Source organism: Balaenoptera physalus, assembly GCF_965194825.1.
Source record: "Balaenoptera physalus genome assembly, chromosome: 3".
NCBI lineage: Eukaryota > Metazoa > Chordata > Mammalia > Artiodactyla > Balaenopteridae > Balaenoptera > Balaenoptera physalus.
The window spans coordinates 171,169,106-171,189,237 of NC_138890.1; the positions used below are offsets into that span (position 1 = coordinate 171,169,106).

At 39.3% G+C, this 20,132-nt stretch overlaps 1 protein-coding gene across 5 annotated transcripts in view; it reads right to left on the minus strand.

Moving 5' to 3' along the window:
* Positions 1 to 4,143: 4,143 nt before the first annotated feature.
* MTRR (5-methyltetrahydrofolate-homocysteine methyltransferase reductase) overlaps positions 4,144 to 20,132 on the minus strand; it is a 49,145-nt gene continuing 33,156 nt past the window's right edge. For all 5 annotated transcript variants that reach the window (XM_082454379.1, XM_082454378.1, XM_082454377.1 and 2 more), the window contains one exon: positions 4,144 to 18,710. In XM_082454379.1, the coding sequence (XP_082310505.1) occupies positions 18,569 to 18,710 (142 nt within the window). In that variant the 3' untranslated portion in view covers positions 4,144 to 18,568. The remainder of the gene's footprint in view (positions 18,711 to 20,132) is intronic.

A 20,132-nucleotide genomic window follows, 5' to 3' on the forward strand; every position in this document is an offset into this window, starting at 1 on the left:
AAAAAGAGGTGGTACATATATACAATGGAATATTACTCAGCCATAAAAAGGAATGAAATTGGGTCATTTGTGGAGACATGGATGGACCTAGAGACTGTCATACAGAGTGAAGTAATTCAGAAAGAGAAAAACAAATATCGTATATTAATGCATATATATGGAATCTGAAAAAATTGGTATAGATGATTTGCTTTACAAAGCAGAAATGAGGTACAGACATAGAGAACAATCGTATGGATACCAAAGGGGAGGGGGAAGGGCAGTGAATTGGAGACTGGGATTGACATATATACACTATTGATACTATGTATAAAACAGATAACTAATGAGAACCTATTGTATAGCACAGGGAACTCTACTCAGTGCTCTGTGGTGACCTAAATGAGAAGGAAATCCAAAAAAGAGGGGATATATGTATACATATAGCTGATTTATTTTGCTGTACAGTATAAACTAACACAGTATTGTAAAGCAACTATACTCCAATACAAATTTTTAAAATTTTAAAAGTTAAATAATAGTAAAAAAAAAAAAAGGCTAAGCTATAGCAGTTGATCAATGAGCATTTGTTGGATGGATGAGTGGAGTGAGTGGATGGATGGGTGGATGAGTGGATGGATAATGGATGGATAGGTGAATGGATGATGGAGGGATGGATAGGTGGATGGAGAAGTGGATGATGGAGGGATGGATAGGTGGATGGATGATGGATGGATGGAGGAGTGGATGGGTGGATGGGTAATGGATAGATAAGTGGATGATGGATGGATGGATGGAGGAGTGGATGATGGAGGGATGGATAGGTGGATGGGTGGATGGATGAGTGGATGATGGAGGGATGGATAGGTGGATGGGTGGATGGATGATGGATGGATGAGTGGATGGATAGGTGAATGGATGGATGGATGGATGATGGATGGATGGATGATGGATGGATGAGTGGATGGATAATGGATGGATAGGTGGATGGATGTTGGATGGATGGATGAGTGGATGATGGAGGGATGGATAGGTGGATGGATGATGGATGGACGGAGGAGTGGATGGGTGGATGGGTAATGGATAGATAAGTGGATGATGGATGGATGGATGGATGGATGGATGGATGGATGGATGAATAAACATGTACATTGAACTGAAAATACAGTTCCCAGCTTTGTAGCTGGGTCACTCAGTAATGTCCCTTCTCCTCCAGCTGCTCCACTCCTCCTCAGCTGTCTCTGTCTGTTTCTCCAGCCTCAGGAGACTCTCCGTCTGACCACCTAGCTTTCCCAGCCAAGTGATGCTGAGGGGCTGAAAAGGTCACAGAGCCCATTCTTTCCCACAGCCCCAGCATGGAGAGTGGGAGGATTCCTCCCCTGCAGCTGGGAGGGAGCCTGTGAAGTGACATCACTCGATTAGGGTCCATGCTGTAAACTTGTCAGAAACTCACCCTCGCCTCCTCAGGCTCCAGACACGATTCCTCGTTGTCATCAGCAGATGCTTGGGTGCTGCCAGGGACAGCACTCATCTCAGAGACACCCTGTTAACATGATCTGCTGGCTGTTTTTACTGTTTTAGCCTTAATATCTGGGTCCCACAGCTCTTCCTTCCCACCCCCTCTTGCTAAACCTGAATAGCTAAGCTTCAAAGGCTGATAAACTCCAGAAAAATTCCTTTCTTCTGAGAACCATCTTTGACAAGCTATTCCAGAAACTAACTAAACATAGGCTGACACACTTGCTTCATCATAGAAGGAAAACTGAGAGACACGGAGTTCTAATACCTGTCGACTTGGGGACTTGGCTCAGGTCAGCTTCGGCACGTTGGAAGGAGGAAGTGAGCCCCACTTAGATATGTTTGAATCCCTCTAAGAAAACCAGGGCATTTACTGCTTGATGGGGAACTATTTTGAATTTTGGCTACTATTACTTCATTTATCCAGCAAGAGGAACAGCAGATCTGATATTCTAGGGAGAAGATGGGCAAGAAGTATCTCCCTTCGCTTTTCTCTTGACCTTTAGATTTCACAATCAACGATGTCGTCTCCCAGCATTGCGACACGTGCTGGGCACTGGGTCTGAAATGATTAAAGCGCATCAGTGCATCCCTAAGTGCATCCCCACACGGCTGCCTCGCTAGCAGTGTGGTCCCAAATCTTATTGGAGCAAATCACACTCATTCTCTGGGTTTTTCTAGTCCAGCTCCAAACGAAACCCTCCCCAGTTTATCCCTTTTGACTAATAATTAAGCAAAAATGCAGGTGAGTGATAACCTGCTACAACCCTAGCTTATTCATCCGTAATTGCCATTAAATAGTGTTCAGATGGGAAAATAATCTGTGCATGTGGCTAAGTCTCCTCGCTGCAGTAGGTCTCGTGACAGTAGTTCACATATCTTCCTGAGAAACTTCTTACAAAGAAAATACAGCTTTCTCACTTCCCCTTGAAAATACTGAAGAAAAAGAAATCTTAATAACCTACAGATACGTTCTGAAATAAAGGTAGAATTTAACTGCTCTTACACACAATGGAGTCATGCTCTTTTGTTAAAGTCATCCATCTGGAAAAACAGAAACATGATTTAGACCTTTTCCAAACCTGTTCCTTTACCCGTTAACCTTTGGACCATGAATTAAAGCTGGTGAGAGGTGCTGAGTTAACTGCTATTGAATCGAAGGCCAGGGAGACAGATGTGTGCTCTGGAACCACGCAATGGGGTGGGCGCTTGCCAGGGAAATGAGAAACGTATCAAAGTGACCTTGCCATACATCAGACAGACTTCTGGAATTCAGAGCACGCCCAGCCACAGAGGGGTGCTGCAGGAATAAATGTAGAAGTTCTAGGGGCAGGAGCAATCGTAGCGACAGGACTAGTATCAGCGATTGTAAACCCTTATTTTGTATCTGGCATAGCTCTAAGGACTTGAAATCTGTTAACTCATCTCATGGACCATCATCAAGATTCCTGTTCACTTAGGTTAAACTTTCTACCCAGTTACCAATATTGATAAGGATTTAATAATTTTCGCAGAAGATAGACAGTGTGACACAGGCTTTCATACCAAGTCTGCCGGGCAGAATTCTAGGTCACGTGAAGGCAAACAGACCGAGAGTTGTATGTGCCATTAAGCTGCACCCCGCTGCCCTTTACCCAGAGCTGCCAGCCCAAAATGCCATCGGGATTCTTTGCAGAGAAAAAGATGTGAGGTATCACTCCGTGTACATCACTGACTTTATGATTACCCACTAAAGAAATACTATGCAATTAAGTCTCATCCTGCACAGAGTAAAAGAGTGTCCTGCTGCCTTTTCAGAAAACCTGTATCAAAAGTGTGGATGGAAAAAAAAAAAAAAAGTGTGGATGGAGTTGTGACAAGAACTTGAAGCCATAAAGACCCGCTAAGTTTCCAGGCCATTTTAAGCCACATTTGTCTTACACCATTAGAGGAAATGAAAGGTGTCTTTTATAATGAATATTGCACTTGTCCTTGGCTTAGAGTCTAATACTTATAAAAAAAATCAGATTTTCCTATATGTATTTGAAAACTGAAGTTAAAAAAAGGTGAATGTTCAGAAACTAGAATGTAATTAATACATACAGAAACACCGTCATACATTTTCTCAATCTGATGTAATTAAAAAAACAAAAAGATCCGGGCAGACTGCTTTGCAATCTTTGGCTAAAGGGCTGGGGTGGTGATCACTGGTCACCGTGGAGGTGAGTGCCTTACCATTGCCAAAGCCCGTCCAAGCTCATACCAGCCACAGAGGCCTTCAAGAGGATGCGTGTGTGACTGGGACCGTCCATTTCCCCCTCGACCTTCACGGCTGCCATGTTGCTCCATCAGAGCCTGTGCGACCCTTACGGCCAAATAACAAGCCCAAGGGAGCAAAACAATCCTGTCCACATTCCACTTCATGTTCTGCTAATATAATTACAGCAGACGTGAAATTCCACTTCAGCAACCTCACACCCACCAGTGGTCATTCAGAGGCCGTGTAAGATGCTAAACGATGAAGAAAGTGTATTTTTTAAAAATGACAGAAATAATGAAAGCAAAGGAATGATGGTCATGTGCTAGACGTTCTATATTCCAATTTCTTTATCTTAACATAGTAAAAACATTTATCACATGTTAAGAAAATGGTAAAAATTTTAAATCTTTTTCTTTTTCTTTCATTAGTTTTTTTTTTTTTCTTTTTTTTAATGACAGACTTCTTCCTTCCCAACAGAAAGCACCTCCCCCAGGAAGCTGTGTTCTTTATTATTATGACCCCACAATGCTCCTTTTTTCTGAAGCCAAACTTCAGGTCAGCAGTGGCCTAATTAACATACCAGACACCTGGTAGGTCATGGTTTACCATCACCTCCTCTATGTGACAATTATTTTCAGTAGTAATTATATAGTGAAACACATAATAATAATGGCAAGAAAGAAACACAGTAAAAATTTCCTCTTATTGAACTTGATATACATATAATCATTTTTAATTATAAAAATTAAAATGAAATACAATAAAAAGATAAATAGCAATGAATTGCTTCTCTTTAGTTGCACTAATGCACTTTTTGAAAAAAGGGGGAAATTTATACCTACCTATGAGCCTAATGCCTAAATAAATTACAGTACAGCATCTGCTTCAATCTGTAACTTCTGCATATTTGTCAAAATTAACATTCTTTGCATATTCATGTTCAATGGACATATAGCAAGATTTGCCATGTCCCTTTCCCCATAGTTAATCGAAAAACACTTCTTAAATGTTAAGTTTGGAAAGTTTTTTTCACATAAAGAAACAGATATATGAATTGTTAGGAAAAGTCTTAAATATACGTTTGTCAGAGATCCATAAAAAAAAAAAAAATCACATTTCACAATAAATTCCAGAAATTGAAATACTGTTATTGTCTTTGTTCCTTCAGGACTGATTCTAACGGCTTTCAAATGTCTCTGCAGTGGAAGAATTTCCTCTAACATACCTTCACCATAAATTTCTATTAAGTGAAAATGTCCAAAAGAGTCTTGAGAAAAGGGCTGGATGTTAAGAAACATTGAGAATATTTAACCCATTGCTTCAGAAGAACTGTCCAGTTCTTGGTGAAATTAATAAAATACTCAAATGTGCCCTGCAGTTCCTTCTGGCAACACACGGCCAGCCCCTTTTGTCCTTTCTCCTGACGTTCTGCCTTAAATTGGATTTTTTTTCTGTATAAATGTCCATTTACTTATGTTTTATTGTTGCATGGTTAATGGTTTTCTCCACAGTTTCTGTGTGCTGATCTTCAAGGAACAGTTTTAAAGCGTGGGTTTCACTATATCATTTTTGATTCTGGCTGTTTATAAATATTTTTATATCTGATTTACTTGATTTAAAAGTTTACACCATAAAAGAAGATGGCTCAGGGAAAAAAAAAAATCACATACAGTAGAGAACAAAATCTGAGAAGCACCTGTCGTGTCCACGTTAATTTTCAGATGGCAACGCACTTCAGAGGTTGAGGTGGATGTCCCAGCGTTGGTCTGTAGTCCACGCAGAGCTTCTTAATGAGCACATCATATGATCACGGCTACACCTATATTTCAAAGCATTTTTCACCTATAAAGTAAGACTGAAGCAAGTAAGTAATTGTTTTCCAATGTTAAAAAAAGTCACCATGAAGAAAAACTTCAAGCGGTCATACAGAATAACAAAATTCAAGTAACTCAAGTTCTGTCTCTTTGTTTCTATCATCTCCATGCCATCGTTTGAAATTTTGACTCTCCTGTTTGAATGCGGTAACACATGACGCCACGGAGACTGCAGACGGGACAGTCCTGAAGCTCTAACAAGGCTGAGCTCCTACTAATTTACTCTCAAAATAAGTGCACGAGCTCTCAGTCATCACTGGTGGGAATGCAAAACAAGACAGCTGCTTTGGAAGACAGTTTGGCAATTTCTTAGAAATTTTATTTTTTAAAAGGAAAGTAAAAGAAGAGCTTAGCATCTGACCCAGAAATCCCACTCCCACATACTTCTCCAAGTGAATTGAAAACTTATGTTCGTGCAGAAGATTTCTTTCAGTCGGTGAATGAATAAGCTGTTGTATATCCATACAATGAAATATTACTTAGCAATAAAAAGGAACTAGGTAACAATTCACACAATCACATGGATGAATCTTAGAGACATTTTGCTAAATGAAGGAAGACCCACCCCAAAAGCAGCCTGTTGTATAATTCTAATCAAGTCACAGTCTGGAAAAGGCAAAATTAGAGAGACAGAAAAGAGATCAGTGGTCGTCAGGGGTTCTCTAATAGAAGGAATCAGGGCTCTTTGGGAGAATGTTTAATTGTAACACTGGGGCAGGGAGAATATAAGATGATCCTGGAATATCTCAGAGTGCCAGAAAATAAGGAAGTACTTAGAAAATAAAACAAAGGGGCATATTGCAGGGACACAAGAGTCGACCTGAAAGACCTTGCAGTAGCCAAAGATGAACAATTGGAGCAAAAAACCCATAATATTATAACCCATAGTATTTAAATAAATACCCATGAGTCGATCTGATAGAAACAGATGATAAAATAAAATACATAACTTGGGAGAAGGGACAAATTTCCTTACAAAGCATAAAAATAATATATATAGATACTCCTCCAGGAGGTCAAGCTTAATTTCCCTCCCTTTTAATATGGGCTGGACTTAATGACTCATTTCCAAATAGACTGAAAAATAGGAACTTCCCAGTGAAGAAAGCTAGCAGGTTCCCCCTTAACCAAGTGACAGGGTTAACCTCACCAGTGATTAATCATGTTATGCCATGTGCTCCCAGAAATGAGGTGACATCTCACCTCTGGTGTATTCTCTAAAAACCATGATCCCAGTGTAACCATGAGTAACTATCAGGCAAACCCAAAACAAGGGACCTCCTACAAAATACCTGACAAGTGCTTTTCAAAACTTCAGTGCCATGAAAAACAATGAAAGACTGAAAAACTGTCACAGGCTGGAGGAGACCGAGGAGATAAGAACACTAAATGTAATGTGGTGTCCTGGGTGGGGCTCTGGAACAGAAAGATGTTAGTGAGAAAAGTGGCAAAATCAGAATAAAACCTGGAGTTTAATTTTTCTAAGCCGATCAGAATTAATTCTACAATAATATTATTATTGTGTGGTTTAGTAAAGCTAGTTAATACTATTTGATAAATCTACTAAATTCCTATAATTAATATTATCTATATCCTATTTTCAAACTAGCTTTTTTCAAATTCTAGAAAGTCATTTAAAGTTTTTAAAAAGTAATTTAAGAATCACAGAATATCCAGTGTTCCTAAGAATAAAATGAACAAAAGATGTGTAAATGCTGTGTGAAAAAAATTACAAAAGTTTACTGAAGGACGTTACAAAAGATTTAATCAAATGGAGAGCAGAACCATTTTCATGATAGCAAGCAACAATATGGCAGGGATTTCAGTCCTTCCAAAATGTATTCAAGGCAATTCCAATTTAAAAATCTCATCAGGATGTTTTGATGAACTTGAAAAGCTGATTCTAAAACTTACAAAGAATAACAAAGACCTGAGAATAACCAAGATGCTCATTTAGAAGAAAAATAAGGTTGTGTGAGTTTATGGAGCAGTTAAATCTTCTTAGACAAACCTCCTCATTTGCAGACTAAGAATAATAACACGTATCTCACAGAATCTCAGTGATGACTCCGTGAGGCCCACAGGGTTGACACACAGGGGTGGATAAACTCTGTTAACCCTGATATGAGACACACGGCAGAAGTGGGCAGACCAAGGAACCCTAGGTTCAGAACTGGGTTTCTTCTCAGATCATGCCACCCACTGCTTACAATGGTGGGTTATGCACACATGTACACTGAACATAATAAATGCTGAAGAGAGACTGATCAGACAATAAAATGCATTCAACATACTTCAGCCAACTCTAGTTTAATATTCTTACCCTAAAAGAATATTTCTAAAAATAAAAGTTGTCCTAACCTAAAAAAACACAGCTGAACCTCAGGTTCATGAAAATTTAATGGATGTCAAAAGCGATATTTGGATCTCCATGAAATGTCAATCAACCCCATTTAAAAAGAAAAATGTTAGCATTAAACAAAGCATAGATGAAAGCCTGGAAGAATTGATTTAACAACACTGTGAGTAACACTGCTTTTAATAGTGTTTAACTTGAGGATATGGGGAGGGGGAAGGGTAAGCTGGGACTAAGTGAGAGAGTGGCATGGACATATATACACTACCAAATGTAAAATAGATAGCTAGTGGGAAGCAGCCGCATAGCACAGGGAGATCAGCTTGGTGCTTTGTGACCACCTAGAGGGGTGGGATAGGGAGGGTGGGAGGGAGGGAGATGCAATATGTAGGGACATATGTATATGTATAGCTGATTCACTTTGTTATAAAGCAGAAACTAACACACCATTGTAAAGCAATTATACTCCAAAAAAGATTAAAAAAAAAAAAACTTAATGTTCCTTTCTGAGTGGGAAAACTTATCATATCCATTCAAATATTGCAAAAATATTTAAATTATCTCAGTTTTCAACTTTGATGAAAATAAGCCACCTTGACGTGTATGGCCACACACATTAGGTAAACCGCATCACCTGAGTGACTAGGAGGACTAATCTTTGTGACTCACAGAGCAGGAGGGAAACCAGAACTGACCAGACCTTGTCACATGGGACATTCTACACGGCAGTCAGCATGTGATGCAGGGCATTCATTCATCTCACCAAAAATTGTAATTCAGGCACTTCTGGGTCTGTGTAGAGCTATTTGAAATTGTCCATATTCATGAATGCTTACTTTCATGTTTGAACCTTTAAATATTTATCATTAATACCTCAGAAGCAAAATAAATTGAGAATCTTACAGTACCAGAAATGATCGTAGTTTATACCTCGGCATTTTATAGAAAAAAATGGAAATATATATCACAGAGAAAACAAAAACTGTATCTGAAGTTGTTATCATTAATAGCAGTTCCACTTATAAAGGACTCACTGAATGCCAGGCACTATTCTAAGTTCTTTATATAAATTAACTCATAATCCTCATTTAACAGACTGAGGCAAAGAGAGGTTAAATAACTTGTTCAAAGACATCAACCACGCATGAGAGCTGAGTTTCAAACATGTGTCTGTTTCAAACATGTATTTATGCTAGTAACTACTGGGCTCTCTGTCTCTCCAAGGAGCTGCAGCTCTTAAGTTTCTGATTCCAGACTATGAACTTTCCCCCCATCCCCACCACAATGCCCCTCAAGCACATACTGAAGCTGAATGAAACTTTCCATCACCAAACATGAAAAAAGAAAATCATGGAAATATCTGTGTAAACCAGAATAAGCTAAGCACTTCAATTAAAAGAAAATAAATAAATGGATAAAAATTTAAGTCCCCAATCATAGCAAAATACAAATCCAGTTGAGATAACTTTAAAGTATAATCAGTGCTGTGATTAAAGAACTTAAAGCTTAAATTTATTAATGTGCATATTCTTTCCAGTATTTTATTAATCTGACTGATTAAAGATGAAATTGAAGTACAATCCACTCTGTGATAACATTTTAGGAAAATTCAAATAAAGCCAAGTCATGTCCAGTGAAAAAAATCCACGGAGTGAAGAAATAGTCCTGAATAGGCAAGAAAGCAACACATCTTAGAAGCCCCAGGTTATTGGAAATCGTCTTATTGCCATGGGGATTTTAAAGCCAAGGTATACTAGTTTAGGTACTTGGGAGCAGTGGGAGATCAGAAGGACACACTAAAGTTTGATCAGAAAGTCCAGGTTTAAGACTTACTTAAACTTACTTAAGGTAATTGTTTATTTTTCATGTAGCAAGTTTTAAATTTATAGTAACAATCTGGATGTACAGAAATACAATATCCTTTATTTTTTCCTAAGTGATCATAGCTTGCTCATAAATCTCTTAATTCAGGCTTGGTAACCAAACTGTTTTCACTCACAATACCTCTGACATCAAACGTGCAGGTTTTTTCTTATTATGTTGAGGTACGTTCCTTCTGTACCCAATTTGTTGAGAGTTTTTATCATAAAAAGACGTTGAATTTTGCAAAACTATAAGACATAGATGAAAGAAATTGAGGAAGACACAAATAAATGGAAAGATAGTCCATGTTCATGGATTGGAAAAAAATAACACTATTAAATATCCTACTATCTACAGTGATCTATAGATTCAGTGAAATCGCTACCAAAATTCCATTGGCACTTTTAACAGAAATTGAAAAAACAATCCTAAAATTTGTATGAAACCACAAGATATCCCAAATAGCCAAAGCAATCTTGAGAAAGAGGAACAAAACTGGAGACATCACACACCCTGATTTCAAGCTATATCACAAAGCTGCAGTAATCGAAATAGTATGTTACTGGCATAAAAACAGACACACAGATCAATGGAACAGAATCTAGATCCCAGAAATAAACCCACACATACCCAGTCAACTAATCTTTGACAAAGGCACAAAGAACACACAATGGCAAAAGGACAGTCTTTTCAATAAATGGTGTTGGGAAAACTGGATATTTACATGCAAAAGAAAGAAACTGGTTCCCTATCTTATACCACTCACAAAAATTAACTCAAAATGAATTAAAAACTTAAATGTAAGACCTGAAATCATAAAACTCCTAGAAGAAAACATAGGATAAAAGATCCTTGACATTGGTTGGCAATGATTTTTTGTTATGAAACCAAAAGCACAGGCAATGTGAGCAAAAATAAATAAATGGGACTACATCAAACTAAAAAGCTTCTGCACGGCAAAGGGAACCATCAACAAAATGAAAAAGCAGCCTATGGAATGGGAGAAAATATTCATAAATAATATATCTGATAAGGGCTTAATAATATCATATATATATATATATATATATTACATACAACTAAGTAGTAAAAAAAAAAAAAATTGCAAAAGACAACAGACATTTTCCCAAAGAAGACACAAATAGTCAACAGGTACATGGAAAGGTGTTCAATATCACTAACCATCGGGAAATGCAAATCAAAACCACAATGAGCTATCATCTCACACCTGCTAGGATGGCTTTTATCAAAAAGACAAGAGATAATAAGTACTGGTGAGAATGTGGAGAAAAGGGGACACTTGTGCCCTTTTGGTGGGAATGTAAATTGGCATGGCCACGATGGAGGTTCCTCAAAAACTTAAAGTAGAACTACCATACGATTCAGTAATTCCACTTCTCGATATACATCCAAAGGAAATGAAATCGGGATCTCGAAGAGATATCTGCACTCCCATATTTGTTACAGCTTTATTCACAATAGCCAAGGTATGGAAACAACCTCAGTGTCTGTCAACAGATGAATGCATAAAGACGATGTGGTAGGGCTTCCCTGGTGGCGCAATGGTTGAGAATCTACCTGCCAATGCAGGGGACACGGGTTCGAGCCCTGGTCTGGGAAGATCCCACATGCCACGGAGCAACTAGGCCCGTGAGCCACAACTACTGAGCCTGCGCATCTGGAGCCTGTGCTCCACAACAAGAGAGGCCGCGATAGTGAGAGGCCCACGCACCGCGATGAAGAGTGGCCCCCGCTCGCCGCAACTAGAGAGAGCCCTCGCACAGAAACGAAGACCCAACACAGCCAAAAATAAATAATTAATTAATTAATTAATTAAAAATGAATATCTGCTTATAAAAAAAAAAGACGATGTGGTGTATATCGTTACATTAACTAACCAAGGAGGTCGGTAGGCTGAGGTGGCTTTAATGCCTTGGCAGCCTACGTAAGCCACCAAAACCTAAGCCTGTAGTGCCTCAAGGTTAAGAAATCAAAACCTAAGGACAATCACAAACAGCCAAATAGGATTTCCCAAACAACGCACCTGCTTAAGCCATAGCCAAGCAGACAATTCCCTTGCTTTGCTTCCTCATCTTCCTCATTCGTCTTTTCCCTAGTTTCCATAGGTGGAGCACTCCTGAAAACTTCCTGTTTGGTGCTGCCTGCTTTGAACTGAGTTTTGCTCAAATAAAATCTTAAAATGTTTAATATGCCTCAGTTTATCTGTAACAATACACACAATGGAATATTACTCAGCCGAGAAAGCAATCCTGCCATTTGCAACATGAATGAACACAGAGGACATTATGCTAAGTGAAATAAGCCAGAGAACGGCAAATATTGTACGGTCTCACTTATATGTGGAATCTAAAAAGAACAAAGTCAAAGTCATAGAAATAGTAGAATGGTGGTTACCCCGGGCTTGGGGCTGGGGAAACGGGGAGATGCCAGTCAAAGGGTACAAGCCTTTGGTTATAAGATGAATAAGATCTGGGAATCTAATGTACAGCGTGGTCACCATAGTTAATAATACAGTCTTGTATACTTGAAATGTGCCGAGAGAGTAGATCTTAAGCATTCTCGTCACACACACTCAAATACGATAACTACGTGAGGCAAAGAATGTGATAATTAACCTGATGTGGTCGTCATTTCACAAAGTATGCACAGATCAAATCATCACGTTGTACATTTTAATTCTATACAATTTTATTTGTTAATTATACCTCAGTAAAGATGGAAAAATTCTTAAACAATTAACTTTTGCTTTGCTGGTTTTCTCTATTATATGTTGTTTTTTCTATTTCATTGAAATCTTCTTTTATCTTTACTACATCCTTTCATATTCTTGGTAGTTAACTGATCCTTTTCTAACTTCCTAGTGTTAAAGCGTAGATCATTGACTTCTGAGCTTTTTTAATTTTATAAGAATTTAGACCCACAAACTTCCCCCAGAGCACTGATTTAGCTGCATACTACAAATTTTTTCATCTTCATCAAAATATTTTCTAATTTCCTTGTGATTTTTCTTGACTCATAGGTTACTTTGTGTTGCTTATTTTTCAAATATTTGGAGGTTATTCTAGTTTCATTTAGTTATTGACTTTTAGTTTAATTCTCAGAAAACCTATTGTACAGTTTCTATCTCTTTAAAAGTTGGTCTATTCTGGTAAATATTCAATGTAAACTAGAAGACAAGTTCTATTCTGAAGTTGTTGGTGTTAGTGTTTTATATATGTCAATTAGATCCTATTGTTAAAAATCTTCTAAATGCCTACTATCGTTTGCTTGTTCTATGGTATAACTTCCCAAATGTGATTTTGGATTTGGCTTTTCCTCCTTTTAGTTCACAATTTTTGCTTTATATATTTTGCAGCTTTTTTACTGAGTGCATGCATATTTACGATTTTCATGTTTTTCTCATCAATTGACTCTAATCACCATGAAAATATCTCTTGTAATATTTCTTGCTTTAAGCCTCCTTTTTATATGAATTTAACTATACTTTTCTTTTGTTTGCATGGTATATTCTTTTCCAAACTTTCCAACTTATAGTCTATCTTTTCTAAATAACATATGGGTTGGTTTGCTTAATAATCTTGCTTTTATTTGGATTGTTAGTACAATTACAGTTAATATAATTACTGAATACTTCTGGTGGGATGTCCTTGGTTTGTCTACAGTGCTCACCTAGATAAACCTAGGACGCATAGATTTATAGGGCATGGCGTTCCAGAAAGTGTTGCATTAGCTGCATAATTTTTGGGCATATAAAAGAGATATTCCATGACCTAAATAGTCCCTTTTGTATAAGTGATGCCGTATTTGCAATGTATGCGTTTTATGATAATCTCGGTCTGCAAGGGCCTAATGCAGCAGGAAGATCCTAGGGAGTGGTAGAGGCAGTCCTAGGTTTCTCCCTTCTCCACGTGTCCTGCATTTACCTGCATCCTTGACATTAGTAAAGCTGGAGAAGGTTAAGATTTCTGACTCTCGTGAGTCTGATTTGATGATCTGACCCTTTGTATTATGTAAACTCTCTAAGAGATTTCAATGGTTCAATCCTTGGCTCTTTTAGTTCAGTCTCAACCACAACAGCCAGAGTTAAGTCCTGCAGAATGTAAACTATCAATAGATCATGTGATTCCTCTGACCCAATGGTTTTCTAGTAACTCGGAGTAAAAACCAAAATCTACAAGGACCTCAAGGCAACACATATTTCCCCATTTCTTTTCTCTCCCTCAGACTTACCAGACACCGTCCTACCTCAAGATCTTTGCACGAACTGCCCCCTGGCCTGATATCCACAGCAGCTGGCTGCCTGCTCTCTTCCAGATCTTTCCCTTCTCAGTGAGCCCTTCCCTGACTGCTCTGTCTGGTTGCACGGCCCTTCCAACACCGCATACCAAACCCACTTTAGCCTGGTTTGTCCTTCTCCATGACGCTTGTCACCTTCTCAGACATCATAATAGGTATTTATTTATTCATTCATTTATGGCTCTCCTCAAATAGAAATGTAAGCTCTGAGAACAGAGGCGTTTTATCTACTTTGTTCACTACTGTATCAACAGCACTTCAGTACCTGGCAAAGTAGGCCCTTAAAATATCTGTGAAATGGATGAATGAAATTTCCCTCCAGGTGTTGCTTTGGCTGCAACTGTGTGTCCAGTTAGCACTTTAGAAGAAACCAGTCCTAAATCTTCTGTCATCTAGTTTTATTTCTTATGCCATGAATCATTTGCATGTGTTTAAAAATTCTTCAATGGGGCCTTTGTGGGCTGCTTTTTATAGTTTTTAATTCTATTAGGATCAGCAAACAATGCCTTATTTCATGCAATCTTGAGTTTTCCTTTATGGCCTAGTTCGTGGTCAATTTTTAAAATGTTTCAAGTATATCTGAAACCAATATGGGTGCCCAGTTTGTTGGATGCAGCATGTACATCATCTAGTTTGCTAACTGCAAAGGCCAAATTCTCCAAGTTTTTTATCTGACAGTTTATGACTAAATAGATTAGTGTCCCCGTGTTACGGTGTCTGGAATTCAGTCTAGAATACTTCAGATACATAGGTGTGTTACAGAGTAAGGAACCCTCGGGGTGCAGTTAGCATTATAATGAAGAAAACCTTAATGCCGACAGCTACCCCAAGCTCTTCTATTAATTTCATCACTGATCAACATTGTTACTGAAAATAATGTGTCCAATAGTAGATTCTTAGAAAAACTGAGGTTAGAAAGGGGCTCTTACTGAATACCTAGCGCTATTAAGATATGATGGTGTTTGAACAGATTAACTCAGAGGTACTCTCCACCACAGCATAAACAAGGTCAAAGACTTTTTCTAGCAAGATCCTTGGGGTAGTGCCTGAGGCATAAAATAGCACTGTGTCCAGCCAATGGGTTGGAGGGTAGCTCACAATGCTGCCAGGAGAAACAAAACCCTGCTCCTGGAGTACTCAACCACATTGAACAAACTGACACAAGATGTGAAACTTTTTATGCAAGATGTAGCTGGCCCAGCTAGAGACAGGGCTGGAACTTCGTTAAGCTTACAGGACAGGCTGTAAGATGTTTTATACCTGACTGCTAGTAAACTATTAAATATCTGCATGTGCTGCAGAATCTGGCCTGGGATCTAGTTTCACCATCACCTGCTGACACTGTGATGGAACAGCTGACCAATACTCACCTGAACTTGGTATCTAACAACCTAACAGAAATAACCCGGATGTTGTGCATAAATCAGATGGCTTGGGTCAGGTTCTGGGGCCACTACAGACACTCCTCAGTCTGTCTTTAGGGACCTATCAGTTTTGGGGTCACTCATGGACAGACAACAAAATGGACAAAACTTTTTTTTATTGGAGTATAGATGCTTTACAATGTTGTGTTAGTTTCTGCTGTACAAGGAAGTGAATCAGCTGTATGTATACATATATCCCCTCCCTCTTGGACCTCCCTCCCATCCTGCCCACCTAGGTCATCACAGAGCACCAAGCTGAGCTCTCTGTGCTATACTGCAGGTTCCCACTAGCTATATGTTTTACACATGGTAGTGTATTTATGTCAAACCTAATCTCCCAATTCATCCCACCCTCCCCTTTCCCCAGTGTCCACACTTCCGTTTACATCTGCATCCCTATTCCTGCCCTGGAAATAGGTTCGTCTGTACTATTTTTCTAGATTCCACATGCATGTGTTAATATACAATATTTGTTTTTCTCTTTCTGACTTGCTTCACTTTGTATGACAGACTCTAGGTCCATCCATATCTCTACAAATGACCCAATTTCATTCCTTTTTATAGCTGAGTAATATTCCATCGTATATATGTACCACATCTTCTTTATCCATTCATCTGTCAATGGACATTTGGGTTGCTTCCATGACCTGGCTATTGTAAACAGTGCTGCAATGAACACTGGCAGGGGGATCTTTTATTGACCCACCTCCTAGAGTAATGAAAATATAAACAAAACTAAACAAATGGGACCTAATCAAACTTAAAAGCTTTTGCATAGCAAAGGAAACCATAAACAAGACGAGAAAACAACCTTCAGAATGGGAGAAAATATTTGCAAATGAAGCAACTGACAAAGAATTAATCTCCAAAATATACAAACAGCTCATGCAGCTCAATATCAAAAAAACAAACAACCCAATCCAAAAATGGGTGGAAGACCTAAATAGACGTTCCTCCAAAGAAGACATACAGATGGCCAAGAAGCACATGAAAAGATGCTCAACATCGCTAACTATTAGAGAAATGCAAATCAAAACTACAATGATGTTATCACCTCACCCTGGTCAGAACGGCTATCATCAGAAAATCTACAAACAATAAATGCTGGAGAGGGTGTGGAGAAAAGGGAACCCTTTTACACTGTTGGTGGGAATGTAAATTGATACAGCCACTATGGAGAAGGGTATGGAGGTTCCTTAAAAAACTAAGAACTACCATACGACCCAGCAATCCCACTATTGGGCATATACCCTGAGAAAACCATAATTCAAAAAGATGGACACAAGTTCTTAACTGTCATATATTCTTGTTAGGGTTATCAATAAGGGATATTGTTCTTTGTCCCTTTTCATGTTTTCACCTTGAGTCTATTTTGGCTGATATATATAACATATGCATATAATTTTGCTTGCTATGTTTTCTTATGCCTTTTTTTTTGGAAATATTTCTATTGTAAAATATATGAGATTAGAGATTATAATAAACAGCCATGAAGCTTTATCAAATCTTAAGATTATATAATATTTCCTTCAGATCTTCATTTTTCAAAATGACCAGAAATCTGTGACAGGTGAAGATTTGTTTTTTAAATGCCAATCTCTTTCATAAAAAAACAATATATACCTGAGAGTAGGAGAAAAGTTTTCATACCCCTTTTACATTTTGATTTCCATTTTGACAAAATCTTAAAAGAGAGAACGTGTCACCAGGAATTGTCTTAGTTCATTTGAGCTGCTGTAACAAAATACCACTGGGTGGCTAACAGACAATAGAATTTCTCACAGTTCTGGAAGCTGGAAAGACCAGGTGCCAGTGTTGTCGGGTTCTGGTGAAGGCCTCAGGGTTGCAGACAGCCGACTTCCACGATGTCCTCACAGGGTGGAAGGAGTGGGGAGCTCTGCGGGGTCTCTTGTAACAAGGGCGCTGACCCCAGTCCTGAGGGCTCCAGCGTCATGACCTAACCGTTCCGCAAAGGCCCCAGCTCCTACCACCATCACAATGGAGTCAGGATTTGAATATATGAATTTGGAAGACATAAAATAGTCAGACAATAGTACCAATTTTAAAAATACAAGGATATTAAGTAGGTATTTTAAGCCCAGGTTACAACTTGTGTGATATCATGGAGATAAAATAAATTATGTGGAAAAACTAAAAAATATGCCGAAAGGAGCAGAAATGAAAAGGTGGGGAATGGGGGTGGGCTGGGGGCTGGACAGAGGAGGAGAAAAGGGTGGTAGCTTTACTGAAATATGCACTTGCTCGCATCTGTAAAGTGAATGCAAATTCCCTAAATTCTGATACTGTGATATTAAAAAAAAGGAACTGTGGTAAATAAATCACATGCCAGAGTGGAATTTCAAAATATATTTCAGATTTCTAGCATAAAAAAATCCCTATAAGCATTACCTTAAAATATTTTTTATCAGAGATATAGTTTTGGTAATAAACCACTTGATAAAATTATATAAACATGTAATCAGATATGCTATACATATGTAACTTTAATGCACTAATATGAATATTTTTATGGTATATTTTACATAAGAATATAAATTATGTTTAGATTATTTTAAAAAAACCGGTGACCAGCTCACAAGATTTAACTATTTACCCAGGTGACGCTCGTGCCCGTATCCCGTACTGAGAAGCCTTCATGTGTACTGCTAGAGATGCCCTGTGATCTGGTCGCGGTCCCTGCAGAAGCTCTCCAGGAGGGAGAGGCGTCCCAGGAGGTGCTGGTGGAGGAGTGCGGGCTGCCTTTTTCAGCTCAGGGCGGTTTGGGGAGGGTTGGGGGGCAGATATGGGAACCTGAATTGAAAGCTTCCTACACTGTTAAACGGTCCACTCCCCATGCCACCCGACCTCCTCCAATGTTAAAAAAAAGTTAAAAAAAAATTTTTAATTTTAAAAATCGGAAGTCTCAAGCTTCAGTAAAGTTGTCTTTTAGTACTTTCAGCCAAAAAGCTTAATTCTCTTCCTTTATTTTCCAATTTTATCACCAAATATCCTGAAGATACCGTTTTTCTTCTTTTAAAGTAGCCAATGTTTTCATTGCTTCTAGTTTTTCAACTCCAACCTCTTTGCTTATTATCTCCACAAGGACATCATTTACATCCTTGGCCATATTCTTAGCATCTCTAAAAAAAAAGAATAACGGCATTACTGTTTAAGAAACAGTGATTTTTACCAAATCCTCCTTAATTCACGAATCTCACTGCCGAGACTCTGTCATACACCTTAGTCCTCCCTCCATGTCTCTGGAAAGTGTCCCTCAGGTCTCCAGGCACCTACAGCTCCCCCAGGGACAGGCCTTCGCCCAGGACCACTGTCACATGCAGTGCTGACCACCCCATTCACAGCTTTAAACCCTTCAAAGGCATCCGTGCTCTGGGAGCAGCCGAAATCTTTAAATGTCTGAGGACCTCACAATCGGGCCCCGCCTCACCTGTCTTCCCTCTATTCTCAAGGCATTCCTGAGGGCAACAAGCCCCCCGGACACGTCTAAGCCTTCATATGCACGCGTGCACACGCTGAGTTATTAACAGACACGTTTACTGAGACCTTGCCAAGGGCTGGCCCTCTATTAAGTGTTTCCACGTCCCAGCTCTTTCGTTTGCAGGTCGGGCAAGGGGCCCCTCCTGTGCACTCCTGTGGCCCCTGCACAGCACCCGCTATACCGTGAGCACCTGCTGACCTGGCTTTCCCACAGGGAGCAGGCGGCCTGGGATAGGGCTGCATCTCATTCACCACTTATCTCTCGACATCTGCACAGTGCCAAATACTTAGTAGGCACTCGAATGCTTGTTGAATGCAAGTGTCTGACAGGACTCTAACGTCTCAGGAATTGAACTTGCCCTGCCCCTCACAGTAAGATTTCCTGAGAAAGTTTTAACAGCTGCCATGCTCTCCCCTCAAGCACTCTGAGATCACTTCTACCCCCACGGCCCTTCCCCATGTCCCGTGGCTGCAGCTGCCAAACCTACTGGCCCCTCCGTCTTCTCCCGACTTGACTATCAGCAGCAAAGGCTCCCCTTTGAGTCAGCGTCCCCTGGGCTTAGGGACAAGTTCGCTCCTTCCTCAGTGGCTGTTCTTCTCAGTCTCCTGTGTTTGGTCCATGTTAGAGTGCCGTGGGGTGTCACTCTGAGCCCTCACCTCTGACCAGCCATGAACGCTATCAGCTTCACTTCACAGACATGAAAAATGAAGCACCAGTGACGGTGCAGTTATTTCTGGGTTAATGTTTTAAGAGTTTTTTAAGATGTTTAAGAACCCCTCCAAGTTCTCAATTACCAGTTACTCATATGTTTGTACATGTGTTTGCACAACGGACTTCACCTCCACTATTTAGAGCTGCAACTAAGCCTTCAGCCTGTGTCTGACACTGACAGCATTGTCCTCTGCAAACCAAGAAAGATCAAATGCTTCACTAGAAGTAAATGAAAACGTAAACCAACACAGCGTCCAGAAGCTCTGCCCTTTCTGACCTAGAGCAGCGTTTTCTAGCTGAGGAGTCGTTAATGGGTCATGACATCAACTTCGTAGCCAAAGTCAGCTTTTTG